The sequence below is a fragment of the Ursus arctos genome, unplaced genomic scaffold, assembly GCF_023065955.2.
Source record: "Ursus arctos isolate Adak ecotype North America unplaced genomic scaffold, UrsArc2.0 scaffold_3, whole genome shotgun sequence".
In the NCBI taxonomy this organism is placed as follows: domain Eukaryota; kingdom Metazoa; phylum Chordata; class Mammalia; order Carnivora; family Ursidae; genus Ursus; species Ursus arctos.
Window position 1 is genome coordinate 27241599 of NW_026622985.1, and position 19425 is coordinate 27261023.

At 34.6% G+C, this 19425-nt stretch overlaps 1 protein-coding gene across 3 annotated transcripts in view; it reads right to left on the reverse strand.

The window, feature by feature from the left end:
* Positions 1 to 19425, reverse strand: part of SEMA3D (semaphorin 3D) — a 240737-nt gene that overhangs the window by 159758 nt on the left and 61554 nt on the right. For all 3 annotated transcript variants that reach the window (XM_057304256.1, XM_026504666.4, XM_057304255.1), the window contains one exon: positions 7127 to 7317. In XM_057304256.1, the coding sequence (XP_057160239.1) occupies positions 7127 to 7277 (151 nt within the window). In that variant the 5' untranslated portion in view covers positions 7278 to 7317. The remainder of the gene's footprint in view (positions 1 to 7126; positions 7318 to 19425) is intronic.

The following is a 19425-nucleotide window of genomic DNA, read 5'->3' on the forward strand; positions in this document are numbered from 1 at the left end:
CCACACTCAAAGACACTGACTTTATAAAGGTCAACAGTGAACTTCTGTTGTTGAATTTGATGTTAATTTTTACTTGTTATCTTTGAAGACACATTAGCTGAATGTGACACTCCTGATGATCCCTTTTCCTTTACTTTCTTCATTGACTTCCTGTGTACTACAACTCCGGATTTTTCTCCTACATGATTTTTCTGGGCACTTCTTTTCAGTTCACTTTGATGCTCATCCTTCTTTTCTCCACCTTCCTTGCTTGAGAGAATCCCAGAATTCAATCCTTCAAATTCTTCTACATCCTTAGATAACTAAGGATTTCTATAGGCTAACTGCCAAATTCATATTTCCAATAATACGTCCCATAAACTCCAGCAATTATATACTTGAATGCCTTCCTGGCATCTCACTTAGATATCTAATAGTCTTGTCTTCTCAAACAAACATGTCCACTTGATTCCCCCCCCCCCAAAATCTACTTCTTTCACAGTCTTCACCATCTCAATTAATGGTATCTCCATCCTTACGTTAAAAACAAAACAAAACAAAACAAAACAAAACAAAACAAAAGATGGAGTCAGATCTGACTCCTCTATCTTTTACTTCATATCCTATCCATCAAAAAATCCTGTTGGCTCTATCTACATTTCATTCTCTACTCCTCCTCCACTGCAACTGATCTGGCCCACAGACCATCATTTCTCACCTGCATTATTACAACATGTCTATTTCCCTGAATTCTCCCTTTCAGTGTATTTACAATACAGAAACCAGAATGATCCTATAACAATGAGTCAGATTATGTCACCACTGTGCCAAAATTCTCGAGTAGGATTTCCATAACACTCAGACTAAAAGCCAATGTTTTAACAATGACAACAGTGGAAGGACCTAATCTTTTTTTTTCCTCCTATTAACTCTCCGATACAATCAAACTTCTTTCCCCCATCCAACTGTTTTATGGCTGTACTGTCGTACTGTCTTCCTTAGGATCCTTAAATATGGCAGACACATTTTCACCTCATAACCTTTGCACTGGATGTTCTTTTGCAAAAAATATTGCTTTCCCAAGTATCTGCATGATTTGCAATAGCAATTTCTTTAAGTATTTGTGAAAATATCACTCTGTTGGTGAGCTCTTTTCCTCACCACCATACCTGACTACCATGCCATACTCCTGCCATTCTCTAGCTAACTTGCCTGATTCATTTCTCTCTGTAGCACTTTCATCTTCTTTTTTGCTATGCAATGTACTTATGTATGGTCTGCCTTTCTATATCAGCATATAAACCACATGATGACAGGGATTTTTGCCTCTTGTACTTGCTGATATATCCCCTTGTTGCCAGAACAAGGCCAGAAATGTAATGGCCACTCAGAAACTATTGTTATTAACTGTTGACAGTTCAACATCGCATATACAGGGAGATTATCCTTGAACTCTTAAAACTACAGAAGAGCAACTGAACAGCCTGTTTAGAGTATATACATCTGGGAAAACAAGTGACTCCATTCAAATATGGCACATCTACCAAAATTAAACCATCAATGACTTGCTTTATAGAAAAATACATATATTACATGAGAATTCTTACTATAAGATTGACAATGATTCTTCACTAAGTACTTAGGGGGAGGTATTCAGAGCAAGCCAGCTTCTTTTCCCAGGAATTTGACAAAAAAAAAAAAAAAAAAAAATGCCCACTTTAGATTGCATCACGTGGTCTGAGCCCCTGAGTGATTTTATGATACATTTTAACCCACTCTGAGGGCTACTAACCAATCAAAGACACTACTCTTATCAAGGCCAACAATGATCTTTTTAACTGTAAGGTCTTATTAACTACTAGAAGACCACAATAGTAAAAATACTGGAAAGTACCTTTAAAAAATTCACAATCTGTGGGTGGTACTTAACTGAAGGAAACTAACTCTAGTAGAAAATGCTCTGGGAGTAAGTGGAAGCAATTTTAATATGTGTTGTAAACAAGAGGGAGCTACATAATATTTTTCAAAGTTGTTTCCAGAAAGAAGTCGTTGGTCTGCAACCATTCACATGGAGCAAGATAATAACGTTTCACAAAAAATAATAATTGACAGCATTTATTAAATGCTTACTATGCCAAACACTGAGGTGCTTTACATGGGTCAACACATCTTAACAAAATCCTGATTGGAATTAAATAATTTAATACATTTAGATTTACTGTTACACTTACTGTGTTATAAATAAGAAAAGGGCAGTATAGAAAATAAACATCCAGATATCTCACAACTAGTAGGAACAGTTAAGACCTAAGAAGTTTGGCTTTCTTCACTGTTACATCATGCTGAATTAAGATAATAGAACTAATGTTAGACTAGTCAAATCAAACAAGTTACATGAGTCAAACAACCATGAATCTCTTCCTGAGACACATGCTACATTTCACAGCTAAATAAAGTAATTTATAAATAAAGAAAAATATACAGATTAATCCACTCATTTCTCAGAAGATTCCAACAAAATAAAGAACAATTCTATTAAATACATTGTTTTAGTTACACAACAGAAGAAAAAATTTTAAAGGTGATTTCAAGTTTTTCTTGTCTATGAAAATACATAAAAGTTTTGGAGGATCAAAAAATAGTACTTTGTTAGTTATTGAGAAGAACATATTGCCAAAAAAGTAATGATGAAACCTTATATATATTTTTTGTATCTTGATATTTGTTTTCCTGAATAATGGTTCCCTCAAGGACACCAGGTGGCAAAAGCATGGGCCTTGAACTCCAGAGATAAAAACACACAACTTAATTTTGCCACTTCATATATGCTTCTTGTGTTGGGGCAAGGCCTTCAAGCTCTGAGTCTCAGAGTTTCTTATCTAAAAAATAGGTACAAAAACAACAGTTTTCAGGGTATCCTAAAACAGATACAATAAAGGCCAAGTAGGGTTCTTGGAGCCTGTCACTCTCTTGTTTTATATTCTTCATAGCACTTCCCACTATTTGAGATGATATTCATTCGTTTACCTGTTCTTTGTCTCCTTATCTGGAAAAGAAATTCAAAAGGGACAGTGACCTTTCTCAGACCTAATGAACGTGGTGGTTGCTCCATACACATCTGCAGAATGGGTGAATATATGGTAACTACTAAGTGGGTTAGTTTCTTTCTTCATGTCTAATATGTGGGAGTTCAGTGTTGACTAGCTGGTGTTTTGTGGGTTTACTGTGATTCTTTTAGATAGCAAGAGTTTTAGGGGGAAAATATTCAAATGGAATTGACAGTGAGGTTCAAAGGGATGTGGTAAGAAAAAAAGAGTATATGTATGAGATATACGCACATACATGTATCATATATATACATATGTGTAATATATATGATAAGCCATTCACACATAAATTAGTACTAAAATCTAAAACTAGGGAAGGAAAAAGAAAGCCAAAAGAAACTGTGTAAATATATATATATATGAAAAAAAAAAAAAAAACCCTACAATTCATCATAAGAAACAAGACTTTGGTATATTAGTTAACTTTCATTTTTCTTCTCCTGTTTCAAAGTTTTTGTCCATTTCCTCTTTATGTTTCCTACATCATTTTCTGGTTTTCCAAACAAATAATGTTGCAGATACTAATGATTCCTGGGGATAAATATCCTTAACTCAAATAAGTTCCCTCACGATGACTGTGAAATACAGAATGTTTACACTATTACGGGACTGACGTAGGTCATTTCTCAAAAGTTATTTTTACTACATCCGAAGTATAAACTGTACCAATACATCACTGTGAGAAGCCCACCTTATGGGGCAAAATATACATAATAAACTTATAACATGAAACCCAGAAATAGAGACCATCCTGATCTCCAAGTTTCCTTACTTGTTATTCAAGAACCAGATTTAGTTTGCATACATGTACAAGAATTCAAAATATTCAACTGAAGGGAAATCTCTTTATAAAACAATAGAACCAAACAAGCTCCTGGGGATTCAGAGGTCCAAAGCTGTCTCTATCAAAGAGCATTCTTTGGATAAAATGGTTATTATATTTTCTGTTGGCCTTTAAGAAATCCCTCAAAATAATCTTGCAGCCGTTCAAAGTAGCTAACTCTACTGATACTGGCTGCATCTCTGGTCAGCATCTAAGGAAGCATGAACCATGGAAAGCAAAGAAAACAAAGCTAAGTCTGTAACCATAAAAATTATTTTTGAAAACAAAATTAACTTTCACTTTAGCTGATTTTTCTAACCTCACATTCTGGCAGTGTTTTAATGCCCAAAGCCAAACTTTTAGACTCTCCCAAAGCTATCTAAGCAATGGCTGGTACTAGCTGATCTGAATTCATTAGTCAGGATCAGAAGAGAAGGAAAATGCCAAGAGAGACTTCCGATCATTATCTCAGAAATAGGAATGTAGTATACAGGCAATTTTCGTCACCATAACCCCAAACTGGCAGGAATTTTGTATGTCATAACTTATTCTGGAATAGCCCACTTAAAAATAGTGGGATTTGACCTACTTTCCTCTGAAACTCTCAGATATGGTACAGAAAAGGTGGAGAGGGAAGATATTCACATGTTGGAAGTGGATGGGAAATATGGACATGGTAGGGCTGAGCAGATGATTTCCAAAGAGAAGACACCATATTCTTTAAAGTGGAAAGAGGAGTGTCCTGTAAGGGTTGTGAATACTACTCCTAGCAAATATGACTGCTTTATTATTAGCATACAATCCGGAAATGAATGGCTAATAGTAGCTATGGGAAGCCAGTAGGGGTGTGTGTGTATCTTTTGAGGGTGGGTTGGGAGATTTCTGTAATTCCTATCATGCATTCAAACTTTGCTACTGCTTACCAGACTTTGACACATAAATTACCTAAATGTAGAGAAAAATCTAAAAAAATAACACTTGGAAAGTATAATATAAGAACCATCAAAAGACTAGTTCTTACTGCATTTAACTCAACATTTAACACCAGTTCCCCTTTTATATAAGCATTAGGTGTTGAGAAGAGTGGCAGTTGATACAGAGAAAACTAAAACAAGATTTTGAACTCACAGGGTTGATTCCCAGTCCAAAAACATATTCATACAAAAACAAAACAAAACAAAAAAACCTCTAACTAGATGAACTAACTAGTAGCAGCTGTATGGAATTAATTAATGATGTTTCTCTATCTGTGGAGATTGATTTATTTTTCCAATGATCAACTACAACATTTGGGTTAATATTTTACTTGTATGACATTGTGGTTATGGACTCAAATGATCACAATGACAATCTACTTTTTCCATACATTTGTCAAAAGGTACAACATCTCACAAGTCTGTAGTTCTCTTTTGGTCACTCAGTGGTCTTAAACAGAGCATGTTTCCTTCTCCAACTCTTAACTGTTAATTTTGACAACCAAAAATAATATAATCAGTCAGATATGATCATGGTGCTTCTGTAAATGTTTAGGTTCACTTTGGTGGGTAAGTGCCTCAGTGAAGAACTGCTAACGAGCAAGACCTAAGAAACAGGATCAGGTACCTGGGCTCGATGCAGCATGAGGCTGACTCAGGCGCTAAGCCATGACCCAGTCGGAACCCTTGGCAAATTTCTGTTTCTCGGTACCTCTGCATCCTCACATAAGGGAAGGGGATGAGAATAATCCCCACGACACCGGGTGGTGGTGAGGATGAAATGACAACACACAGTCCTTATACTAAGGCTTCACTCATAATGAATCGTCAGCGACTGTTAACTATTAAAGATTCTTTGCAAGCCTGATTTATTATGCATTGTTCACACAGATCAATGCAATGTTCTAATGTTATTCATTGTATCATAGGAGCCAGACAGTGTTCCCTTTTTTCTTTCCCCCTTCAACCTCTTTATTTTCAAACTTTCTGCATCTCTCTCTCTCTCTCTTTTTCATTATTTGGAGTTTAGTATTTGTTTTCTGTTCCTTTTCTTAAGGTGAATTTTGACTTCAGACAAATGAACAAATCTGACTTGTGCATATGACGGGTTGTGAAAAATCCACATAATTGAATAATCACATCCTTTATTGGGATAGAGAACTCTTACATAATCCCAGAAAGTTTTCCCTCATATCTCTTTCCTGTTAATCCTCCCCTCAACCACACAGAGGCAATCTTCTGTTTTTTTCCTTTTTTACCTGTTTTAAAAATCCTAGAAAAATATAAGAACTCAAAAATAATACGTTGCCCTAACTCTTTAATTCATGAGACATAAATTCCAAACAAACGCCAACATACGAAATGTGTAATGGGTATAATGCTAATTCCATTTCCACTTACATTCGATATCAAGTTAGGTTTTATTATTGATATTTCATTCAAGGTCAGAATTTAACTTGTATTAAAGATCAGAGGATATTAAAACTGCAGGCATAATTTTCTCCTCCCAAGTTCAGAATAAAGGAGTATAAGTCCCCTACATTCCTCTCATTACTTGAAGTATTAAAGAAGCCAAGAAAAGAAAAGAAAAGAAAAGAAATATCTTTAAGCATAAAACGTGGCGCACTCTCTCTTTCTCTGTATCTGTCTATCTATACACACAAACATACACACACATAAGATGACTAAATATAACTCATAAACTTTGCTTTTATATTAATTTATGAAAAACAATTAGCTTAGCAGATTTCATTTCTTAAATAGTTTTTCATCTCTATTTCAAGCCTTTCACAGGGTCTTTCTAAAATAATAAATATGTATATGTTCGAGATCTTGAAGGTATCTTCTAATAATTTTTTTAAAGATATCTTACTGTGTTTAAATATAAATTGCCTCGAACTAGGGATAAACTAATTAGTATGAGCCATATGAAATTAACGTTTTTCTATTTTTAGGGACTGACTTGTTTTAATACAAAACTGATTATAACCTACAGACCAAAATCTCCTAATTATGCTAATCAGTAGTCGATCATTGTAAACAATGAACTGAAAAGTGTACATGAACACGTTTGGCACCATTTTCCTCACAAAAATAAGAAATAATTGGGCTTTGTGGTCTATAATAATATTTTTATTAACTGATGCCAATACTATAAACATTTCACTGAAGTCAGTATGCATTTCTAAATAAAAGAAATACAGTAATCACAAAGACAATCTGAAAAACATTTACACACTTACCTTTGTAAGTCAGCTTGAGTCGTGGAATATTTTGCTTAGAAGTTCCAATGACTGGAAGAAACAGCATGGTCATGCTTAGTATCATCAAGGCATGAAAAAGGTCAAAATCATGGCTTCTGGACTTCGGTCTCTCATTTTTAGTAGCAGTCATGATGAAAACAATGTCCTCTTTCAAATGGTGTTAATTTAATCTAAAAAAATAAGAAAATAGCCATTAATATTTTCCTAGACTTACTAAATTATGATTTTCTGAATGTGTATAGATTTTAAAAAATAATTGTTCCTTCTCTCTTGTTTAAATCTTGTAAATTGTTACAAGGGAAAGAATTCAGACCTGAATAATAAAATTCAGGTCTGCCTTTACTCAAATGCAGAGATGAAGACATAACTAAAATTTCAACTATTTATGATAATTAACATTTCTTCCTCTATTAAAGTTTGTTTGTTTGTTCTAACACAAATGCAGAAGGAACCAACTCGTTCTAACTTGATGAGTTCTTTACTCAGATAAGAATACTGGTAGAAACCCATTCTTTCCTCATATCATCCCTGAGGAAAAAGATCTCCAAGCAAAAACAAATAAAAGCTGTCATTTTCAGGGAGTTCATTTCCTGTTTCTGACATGAAGATGTTTTAAAAGTCTACTTAAGGGTGCCTGGGTGGCTCAGTTGGTTAAGTGTCTGTCTGCCTTTGGCTCAGGTCATGATCCTGGGGCCCTGGGATCAAGTCCCCCCGCCCTACCCTCTCAGGCTCCCTGCTCCATGGGGAGCTTGTTTCTCCCTTTCCCTCTGTTGCTCCCCCCTGCTTGTGCTGTCTCACTCTATCTCAAATAAGTAAATAAAATCTTTAAAAAAAATAGTCTACTTAAAATTGGAAAAATGAGGAATGATTAGGTCACGGCCACCACTATAAATTTTAGGTCTGGGATAATGCAATCTTACCTGCACTCTATATACTTTTCCACACGGGGGAGTACTGAATAGAAAAACAAACTAATATAAAAGGGTTTATAAAAGAGAGGAAGTTGTTATTAACTAGGTTGCCATAGATAAGCTGCCATGGTTGTCTTTTTTTGTTTTTATTTTATTTAAGATTTTATTTATTTGAGAGAGAGTGAGAGCAGGGGGAGGGGCAGAGGGACAAGCAGACTCCCTGCTGAGAAGGAAGCCCAATGAGGGGCTCAATCCCAAAACCCCGAGATCATGACCTGAGCCAAAGGCCAACGCTTAACCGACTGAGGCACCTAGTAGTTCTAGTCGTCTTTGTTAAAACATGGAATAAATTAAGACACATATTTGAAACTAAGCCTGATAATAATAATTACAAATAATAGTCATTGAATATTTATATATACCAGATACTTGTTGTTTTAAAGTGTTTTCCATAAATGAAATGATTTAATGCTTTTAAATTAACTAAACAAGGAGGCCATTAGACTCAGGCAGCTCTGACGAAGTGGCGGCCTCCTTAAGCAAATGGAAATCTAAGTCTATAAATGCCTCAAAGTCACAAAATCAAAACATCAGGGATAACCAATCGCAAACAACCAACTAGGCCTTAGGCTACAGCCAATTCTTTCTTGCTTCAGCATTTTCTCCCCACAAGTCTTTCCCTGGCTTCTGAAGGCAAAGCCTCCCAGTTTGGCACTACACGGCTGGAATCAATTTTTGCTCAAAAAAACTTAAAAATTTTAATATGTCTCAGCCTACCTTTTAATAATGCTACTACCAACAGCCATAAAGGATGGGTAACTATTTACCTCATTTCACAGATGAGGAAACTGAGGTACAGAGTTAAATGGTTCTCCCAAGGGCACATGGCAGATAAGAAGTGGATAAAAATTTGTGGTCAGGACTTTAGCTAGAGTTGGCCTCTTTAACCCCTAAGTCTCTGGGTGTTTTTCAATATGGTAGAATCAAGTAGTCTTCAACTCCTGCAGTCTTCAACTTTTCTTTCTCCACAAAATTTCCTCTGTCTTTCTAAGAAATAGCCCACAAAAAGGATCTTGCTATGCTTACTTCCAGGGAAGATTCCAGATGTAGTACCTGCTTCAACTTCTGTCCAAATAATTTCTGTGCTTCCTTGGTAATAGCTGTAGCCATAACAAAGAAGTCTTATACTTTAAGTAATTTTCTAATTATTTAATATCAAAATATTCTGTTTATATGGTTTAGTTTTAAGAGAAGGTTTAATCATGAGTGAACTTTCTTATGAAAGATCAACTCTTTAGTAAATGCCTTTGCATTTTAATTACTTTGAAAATAGTTATTTTAGTTACTTTGAATCTAGTTACTTTGAATCTCAGAAGTTAAGATCAATCTGGGAAAGTGAACTAAAATAAAATTAAGGGATGTATTGGTTTATTGTTATATATGACAAACATTTTAAGGACAGATTACAAATTTTATGTTGTTTCTTCATGCAATGTTGACTATGAATGCTTAATAAATTATATTTTTACATATATGTATATATTTTTAAAATATATATTTTTATAATTTACTTTAATTATCTTCAAAGATATTTATAAGAAGTAACTAACTATTCTGTCTTGTGTGTAATCTGTGCATATTTAATTCTTTGATTTAGAAAATTACTTCATATGTGAATAATCAAGGTAATTTAGATACTCATTTAAGTGTGGCACCTGGGTGGCTCAGTCGGTTGAGCATCTGACTCTTGATTTTGGCTTAGGTCATTATCTCAGCGTCCTGGGATCGAGCCCCAAGTTGGGATTCAGCCCTGAGTTGGGTTCCACACTCAGCTGGGAGTCAGCTTGAGGATTCTCTTCCTCTGCTTTCCCTCTGCCCCTCCCAAACTTCCCTCCCCACCCCCACTCATGCACATGCTCTCTCTCTCTCTAAAATAAATAAATAAATTTTAAAAAAAAGAATATTGTACTAAATATGCCACATATTACATATTTTATTCACATTTACTTGACATTCCTTGAGCAGTATTAATTAGACATAATTTGAGAGAAAACAGGAATGTCCTTCTGACCAAAAAGATCTATATGCCATCAGTAGCACTTTATGAAAATTTTAGTTTTTAAAATTTCATTAATGCATAAAATAAAACACTAATAAAGTCCTTCTTTAAATAATATACTAAAAATAAATTCTTAAAAAAATAAAGAACTGTGTTATTTTAAAGGTAGTAGGACAAAATGTTTGTTACTGCCACAAAGCAGTCACTTTAGCTGGTCCACAGGAAAATTTATTAGGATTAGTTTCAAATTATATGAGTTTTAAAGTTACTCAATCTCTGAAGAAATGAACGTTGCAATCTTTCAATTTGCCGTTTATACGAGTAAAAAAATAGATACATTCTTTGACTTACAGGTTCTCCTTAAAAACTTACTGCTTTTATGTAAGTAAGAACATATGTACAAGAATATATATGTAACAGTCATTAACATCACAGCTAGTCCCCAACCACTTATTAAGATGAGGAAAAAGATATGACTCTTTTCTGAAAGAAGTGGTTGATTATATAAAAATAATTAAAGCACCATGAAATGATTTCTAAAATCAAGATATTTATGGAATGCTATGCAAGATAGCTCAAAGGAGTATCACATAGATTTAAGCAAGACAAAAACAGTTTCATGAAAGACAGTGAAAGGAGAATGACAAGCAAGAACACATAGTTTCAGAAGACAGTGATAACTCATTAAGGGTTCTTGAAAAGCCAGAAGCATTACAGACTTGGTTAGACTGCTACAAGAAGGGAGGGATAGAGTAGCATAACCCAGAAAGGTGGAAGAGAGAGGACACCAAAGAAAAGACGAACTTGACCTAACTGCTAAATGTGCCTCATGTCTGTTCTGGTACCTAATATATTATGACTCAGTGCATTACTCCACACTGCCTTTGATATTAGATTATACGTGCTGATTCTATCCATATTCATCAGCAACTCTAATCCCACTTGCCTGTTCCTTTCATTTTCCCCTATATATACACATGATAGCAGAATACGGGTTTCTGATCGCAGAATATCCATAGCCTTGGCATACACACATATATTTCTCCACCTACCCTTCCTCTCATTTCCTACACCTCCCCCCAAAAATGAAAGGTAAATTGAATATAGAGTTTAAGTGTATTAAACTTCTCATTAAGCTTAGTTTTTCTGAGCTTCTGGACATGTGAAATACTACCTTTTTCTTCATGACATGCAACAATGCATGTAATGTGAGTGTATGTTTAGGTACACAGGCAAAAGAGAGGGAACTTTCCATGTGTGCATTTTATTAGCAATAATGACCTCAGTACAGGACCTTTCTTGGGAATTAATGACCAGTTGGGGTTAATGGCCCTTGGCTATGTATTGAGATATCTACTCCTCCAACTGACCATTAATCGCTAAGACATGCCCTGTGCCTCCAACACTATAACTTAAGAAGATTGATGTTTTGGTTTTCAATGAACAGTAGTCATACTGTTCCTTGTAACACAACTCATTAATACTGTTAAATAAGTTAAAAATCAAAGTGCTGTTTTCCTTGCTACATGACATTCCGATAAGTGCATGCACGTGCTGTTACATATGCTAAGGGTGAGAGACAAAATAAAACAAAAATCCTGAAACTGCCGGAACTTTTTTTTAACTTTAAATATTTTTCTACTATAAAACAGTCACTCTCTATAATCTGCTGTTCCTGATTCATTGTTTTTCTTCCCAACAATCCTCCGAATTCAATAGTCAATCTTTTAATTGAGGTAATTTATGGGTTAAATGTATAGCCAACAACCTCTCCTCTAATCTATTGATCTTTTGCCATCTTCCTTCCAGTGGATGTGGATGTGTGTGTGTGTGTGTGTGTTGTGCATGCACACGTGTGTGTCCTGCATCTGGGAGGAATTACAGAGAGAAGTAGGTGTGATTTAACCTAAAGTGGGTGGATTTAGTGAATTGCATAGGTTATACTGCATGCTACTGTCTGTAACAAGCTCGACCTGGAGCCAATTAACTGCATGTAATCTATTCCAGATGTTCACTGGAACAAACAACACTCTTGGGGATCTTCAGATGTGGAGCCAATAGGGAGTGTTCTGATTATGAGAGATTTTTACACACTGTTCCACTAAATCAGAGATCCAAATGCATAATCTAACATTCAAGAAGGCCTTGTGCCATTTCCCAAAGGAATACAAAGAGTCCAGGACTTACTGGATGGATAGTAACTCATCAGCAATATTATTTGAGGAGCAAGGGATATAAAATTTTATATGTGAACTTCATTGATTTGCCTTATTTATATTTATCTATTTCAAATATCATTAAGATAATGTATAATTATGGTGAAAAAATATATTCTATGCATAGGAGAAGAATTAAAATATATAAGTCTTGACACATAAAAACCTTCAACACTTTAGATTAAGGATTTTTTCCTCAGGGGTGTGTGTGTGTGTGTGTGTTGGGGAGAGGAGGCAAAGAATCCTTGATTTTTTAATTTATAAAGAGCTATTTTTTCTTCATACCTTCATGGTGCACATAAGGTCACTAGAGACTTTTTTACTCATTCAGGAGACATGAGGAATCATGACTACACTCAAATTAATAGTATTACCTGAATAAGCTCACTTTGGCTTAATTGTAGCTCATGTTTTTGAATCACTGTTTGATTAGATGGTTTTTCTGTAGGATACACAAACCTGATAAATTATTAGAAACATGACTTCATGGTAAGTTTATGGGCAAGAAACCAGATAAAAATTATAGAAGAAACTTGAGAGTTGAAGAGACAATATAAGCAAACAAAGAGAAACATTTTGTTTGCAGAGGGCTATCTTCTAGTCCATAGTTTGAGTACCGTGATAACGAAGCAGAATGCAAGTGGTATGTATGAAGACCCACTAGGAGGGAGCTTGGAGTGCCAACATTTTTATACACATGTATTTTATCTCATCATTTTCAAATTTCTCTTTGCATGTTTTCTAATATATCTAATATCCTACTACTTTAGCATAGTCAGGGGTATGCAATCACCGCTCAAGTGTACAATACTATAACCAGTGAGTAGAATTTATGGGGCAGCAAGTTTTCATTGAAAAATTTTAACTGTCCATTAATGGACTTCATTGTTTTAAGATGTCATGAATTCCTCAACAATTTCCATGGAGTGTGAGAGACCATCTTACTTTTTAGAGATCATGAAAAACACACTTAACATTTAACTAAATGTTAATTTACTTCCTTACATCCTTATGGATATTTCATTATATACCAAACTAAACATGAATATCGTCAGTAATCAGCTGTAAAGTTGAGCTGAATTCTTTGTAAGTAAAGATACATTACAGTAGTTACATTTTTATTTTGCAGGGGTTTAGGCACAATGTCTACATTTCTAAAATACTCTGAAAATATACCTGCTCAACAAAGCCCCATTGTTACATGTTACTTGGGTTTGCATGTACTTGCAGCCTTGTACTTACGGCCACATCAAATTATTCAGGATCTCAGCCCTAATGAATCCAGTTCAATAGAAAATAATAGTAAGACTTCAGCACATACAAGTGTAACCTGTTAGGATTACTATCGTGCGTGGCACTTTTTTCCTGAACATAACAGTAATAACAACACAATGCTTGTAAAGGGGTCCTAAAGAAATCAAGTGTTCCCAAGGTCCAAATTGCTCAAATAATTAACACATTTACAAAACAAAACCAAAAACAACACTATTGTAACTGACTTTATGCTAATCATCTTCCTTATCCTAAATTTCATATCATTTTGCTACTCAAGGAAGCACAGTTATCATCTCATAGGGTCAGAAAAAACACCAAAGCATAATCTTAGTTGGTTTCTCCTTTAATCTGATTAATCCACAATTCAAAGATTTAAGATTTTCCTTTTCAAATTCTCACACTCCAGAGAGTGTTTTAATCGATGCAACTTCTCATGACCAAGATCATCTTATTTCTCACCTTTTAGAATTCTGCTATGCATTTCGAGGATTGTAGAATATTTATAGGTATTCTATGGAAATATTTATAGAAATTACAGTATACTTGGCAAATTTCCATGTCTGCCTTTTCTATTCAAAATATAAATGTATAAAACGGGGCACCTGGGTGGCTAAAGCGATTAAGCGTCTGCCTTCAGCTCAGGTCATGATCCCAGTGTCCTGGGATCTAGCCTCTCATTGGGCTTCCTGCTCAGAGGGGAGTCTGCTTCTCCCTCTCCCTCTTCCCCTTCCCCTGCTCATGCTCTCTTTCTATCAAATAAATTTTTTAAAAAATCTTAAAAAATGTAAATGTATAATTATTTTAACTGATTGTTTTTTAAAATCTATCAACTTTCACCTCAAATATTCTGATACTTGACTCTCACGGTTTAAAAACAGTTTGTTTTTTTTTAATAAGCAGAATGTTAAATAAAGTGGAGTAGGAATTACTGCAATTAAGATGGCAAAACAATTGTATTGTCTTGAAATAATAAAGTAAGCATTAGCCGTGTGTTTATTATCAAAAGGATCTTCGCATTTATTTTACTGCTTTTATCTTTAAGGAATGTCATCATCAAAACTGAGTGATATTTTGGTAAGGATTTAAAATTTCAACTTCCTTTCCTGAAATACACATTTAGTTATTAGTGTAGACATTGAGCTATATGTCCAATAAAGATTTTCCCAGACTTTATAATATTTATCTAATATTTCTGCTAATGTGAGCAGCAAATGGATTTAAATCTTAAACTGACTTTTTAATGATGAAATGTACAAAATATTCTATATACAAACAAATGTAGTTTGTCCCAATGTCATCCAAAATAACCATGCACTAGGAAACTTGTCTTTCAAAGCAACATAGGTATTTTATTATATTAAAAAGTATTATCATGGTGCTTGCTTCAGGAGTGCTTATGTACTACTGTTGAAGCAATGCAAAGACGCATAAAGAGAAGGGCATGGCACTAGCAAAAGAATGACGGGCAAATGTGTAGACTTAAGAATTTTTTGTTTCCTGACCTGCGTGGTGGTCCTCGTCTTTACAATTTTTACATGTATGTTACATTTTCCAATTAAAAATATTTATTGAAGTAATTAGTTATGTTAAAAAAGGAAATGTAAAGAAATTTTTTTATTACTTAATGCATACTTTCTAATAAGACTGTGAAACAGGAAATTCACCATATCCTCAAAAACAACATACAGAGGTTATTAGTTGCCAACTTATAAAAATTATATAAACCTTATACAAAACCATTTATGTATAGCTAATACTACTTAAATAATTTCCTACAGTAGGTCTGAATTAAAACATGGGTTTGCATAGTTAATTTAGAATCTCAAGGTTGTAACTATTGGACACTAGTAAATACTTACAAATGAACTAAGTCATGTTTTTTTTTTTTAATTTTATTTATTTATTTGACAGAGATAGAGACAGCAAGAGAGAGAGAGGGAACACAAGCAGGGGGAGTGGGAGAGGAAGAAGCAGGCTCATAGCGGAGGAGCCTGATGTGGGGCTCGATCCCATAACGCCAGGATCACGCCCTGAGCCAAAGGCAGACGCCCAACCGCTGTGCCACCCAGGCGCCCCGAATTAAGTCATGTTTTAAGACATATAATATAGAATAAATATAAGGATTCTCTGAAAAACTCCTCACTTTTAAATAAACAGACCAAGAAATCCAATCAAATCTACCAGCAATTCCAATATTTAACAGCAAACTTTTTAAGCAAAAAAAAGTTTATGGCAAGAAAAGTGTAACCTTGAACTTCATATTCACTTAAATTCTCCAGGAATGCATGTACTTTTAAGATCAAAACACTTAAGTTAAATGACTCCTCTACAGCCTTTTTTTTTTTTTTTAAGGAAAAAAGATGTACTACACACATTAACACTACTTGTTTCATCACTATTTAATGAAACACCTTAGGGAAATAAACTTTTCTAGCACCATGAGGCATTCATTCCATCTGCATAGGGAGGAGAGTTTAAATAATTCACTTCGTAAACAGCACTACCTGGGAATAAAAATAGGCAGTGTGTGAAAGGAAACTTAGTGTCATACACAGACTTCAGTAAACCGGTCTTCAAAGTAGACTTGAATTTCATGATAGTTGAAATTTCATGACTCAGTTGGGCTAAATGGGCGATGGGCATTAAGGAGGGCACCTGTGATGAGCACTGGGTGTTATATGTAAGTGATGAATCACTAAATTCTACTCCTGAAACTAATATTCCTCTGTGTGTTAACTAACTAGATTGAAATAAAAACTTGAAACAAAAAATAAATAATTTTAATGTGACCAATGTTATTTTGCTTATATTTAGCACATTGAATTCAACACAACTGACGACTATGCAAACAACAAGGCAGCCTTTCAACAAATAAATTTTCCAGCACTTTTGGCAGTAATGGTTTTTTAATGATTATTGTTTATATTTTTAGCGACGATGACAGATGTTAATGGATTTCATCTTGGTTTAAAGTGCTTCGTATACAATAGTTCCAAACCACGTATTTTTATTTTCACTCAACAGTTTTGAGTTTGGCAGGTGAGGAAACTGAGGCAAAGAGAGTACATTAGTGGCCAAGGCTTCTCAGCCAGGATCAGATGCAGGGTCAAGTTACCTCACACACAGAGTTCCTCCAGGAATATAGGTGAGGTGGATGGGGGATGGGGAGGAGAGCTTATCCTGGGGTCCACATTGTTTAGGGACTGTGCCTGGAGATAGAGAAGGGCTCTCAACCTAGTGGCTGTGACTGCTGGCATGCCCCCAGTCTCTCTTTGGCCAATAGAACATTTGCCATGAGGGCGATGCTCTGTATCTTGTCCAATATGGCGCTATGAGACACATATGGCAAGTGAACACTTGAAAGGCAGGCAATCTAGAAACTGGATTTTAAATTTTATTAAGTTTTAACGCGCTTAGCTCCTTTTTTTTTTTTTTTTTTTTTTCATCTCTTGCTGATGTGTAGGTCAGGGACTAGTCTATCTAGTCTAGAGCAGTGAAAGTAGTAGTTCTTAGTTCTGGGATATTAAATGTAAGCACAGAACAAGAGAGGGCAGAAACTTTTTTTTCTTTTTTTCTTTTTTTTTTTCCTGGTAAGAAAATCTAGGCATTGACTGAAAGAATTTATAAGGCACAATTTATCTGTTTTATAGTTCTGAATGGAAAACTAACAGAGATTAACCTTAAAAATTTCCATTTTCTTCCCCCTTAAACTTGTTTGAGTATGATGATGACAAAGGTACTCTTCCATCTTTTTATTTCAGTGGCATTGGAAACTATTTTTCACAAGCTAAACAGGACTAATTCTTGTTTATAGAAGAGCTATTTCTTTTTCACTATTTGCATTTCTAATTGTGTCTTTCTTAAGTGTCTATTACAAAATAAATTTGCACAAGATCATTGTAGGGGGCTGCTAGTCCAGAAAAGGGCTACGTGTCTGGAAGATGGTGATCCATAATAGAAGTCTGTGAAATTTGTCATAGATTCTTTACCAGCGACTACCAGAATTCAAGAGCTCCCCAAACCCTAACTTAGTCAATATTCTCACATTTGGTTTAGTTCTACTATTAAAACACTAAAAATAATTTTAAAAATAAAGTTGTAACTTTTATAAATAAACCAACATTCTTTTTTTTTTTTTTTTAAAGATTTTATTTATTTATGTGACAGAGAGACAGCCAGCGAGAGAGGGAACACAGCAGGGGGAGTGGGAGAGGAAGAAGCAGGCTCATAGCAGAGGAGCCCGATGTGGGACTCGATCCCAGAACGCCGGGATCACGCCCTGAGCCGAAGGCAGACGCTTTAACGACTGCACTACCCAGGCGCCCAATAAACCAACATTCTAATTTTCATTTTTCTATACTTAGATGGTTGCATTGTTAAATTTCTTTTATTTACATTTCTAAATGGCCCCTGTTATAACTATAACTCCTGTGGGACAAGTCGGGAGTAGAGAAGAGGTAATTAAGCCCTCAGGCACAAAGCCCAGCTCTGCCATTTGCCTCCTGCTTATCAATAAAGTTACTTAAACTTATTGTGTCTCACTTATCACACTGAAATAGTAAATAATAAGAGTATTCAACTCATGTGTTGTAAAGATTAAAAAACCATGTGTAAAGCACTATACCATGCCCCAGTACATAATAAGTGATTGAGTATTAGACTTCTTTAAATCTTTATATTCAATTTATCTTCATTTTCCACTAAAATTCTTTTTAAGTACAAATGCAAATTATGGCTTTAAGATATTTAATAATGACCTGAATGCATGTCTACAAATTTTAAGGCCTGTAAAATAAAGATGTCTTAGGAAAATAATATATAACCTCCAAGAATATGAAGACAAATGAAGAAAATAATTAGAAGAGATCACCAAAAAGGACAAATGAACATAACAGAAAATAAACAAATTCCATTTCTATGGTTTAAGAGGGGGCTATCAGTGATGGTTTGAATTTTGTTATGAAGGATAAGACATTGTATCTCGAGTGCTTCCAGTGCTACTCATGTAAATTAAATAACGTAATTTATCAGGAAAGGGAAAATAGATATCCAATAAAATAATAATTTCATATAACCTTAAAATCAAAGAATAAGCATAGGTGAGTGTGTTTAATACTTAACTTTAAGATTATCACTTGTATGAAAAAGATTAAAAGGACGGCTTCTTTCGATGTTTTTTCCAGAAAGGATACTAGCTTCAAAGGGGAAAAATAGGGAATTTAAATAACTTTGTGGGCTATGAAGAATTGAAGGATATAGTATATTTAATAGTATATTCAAAGCATAACAATAATATATGTCTATAATTCAATATATCCTTTTTTATTGGATCTTAATACATTATATATTTTTGGATTTTTATGCAGCTATCCATCTTGTTTCACTCAGCGTACTATTTTCCATTCCAAACACTAACTTTTCTTGTTAAAATGGGTATAAAGATCTTTCATGAACTTAGTTCTTTGTTTATCACATTCTTTACACAATTTACTCTGCCTAATTATGATGCCATTTTAGAAGTTTATATACTTTATATTTGATAAGTTATGATATCCTTTGACGTGTGAATTGATTTATTTTAAATAGTTAAATAATTTTCCTGCATCAAAAAATAACTATATTTAAATGCAGCTATATATATATATATATTTTTTTTTTTTAAGATTTTATTTACTTATTCGACAGAGAGAGACAGCCAGCGAGAGAGGGAACACAAGCAGGGGGAGTGGGAGAGGAAGAAGCAGGCTCCCAGTGGAGGAGCCTGATGAGGGGCTCAATCCCAGAACACCGGGATCACGCCCTGAACCAAAGGCAGAT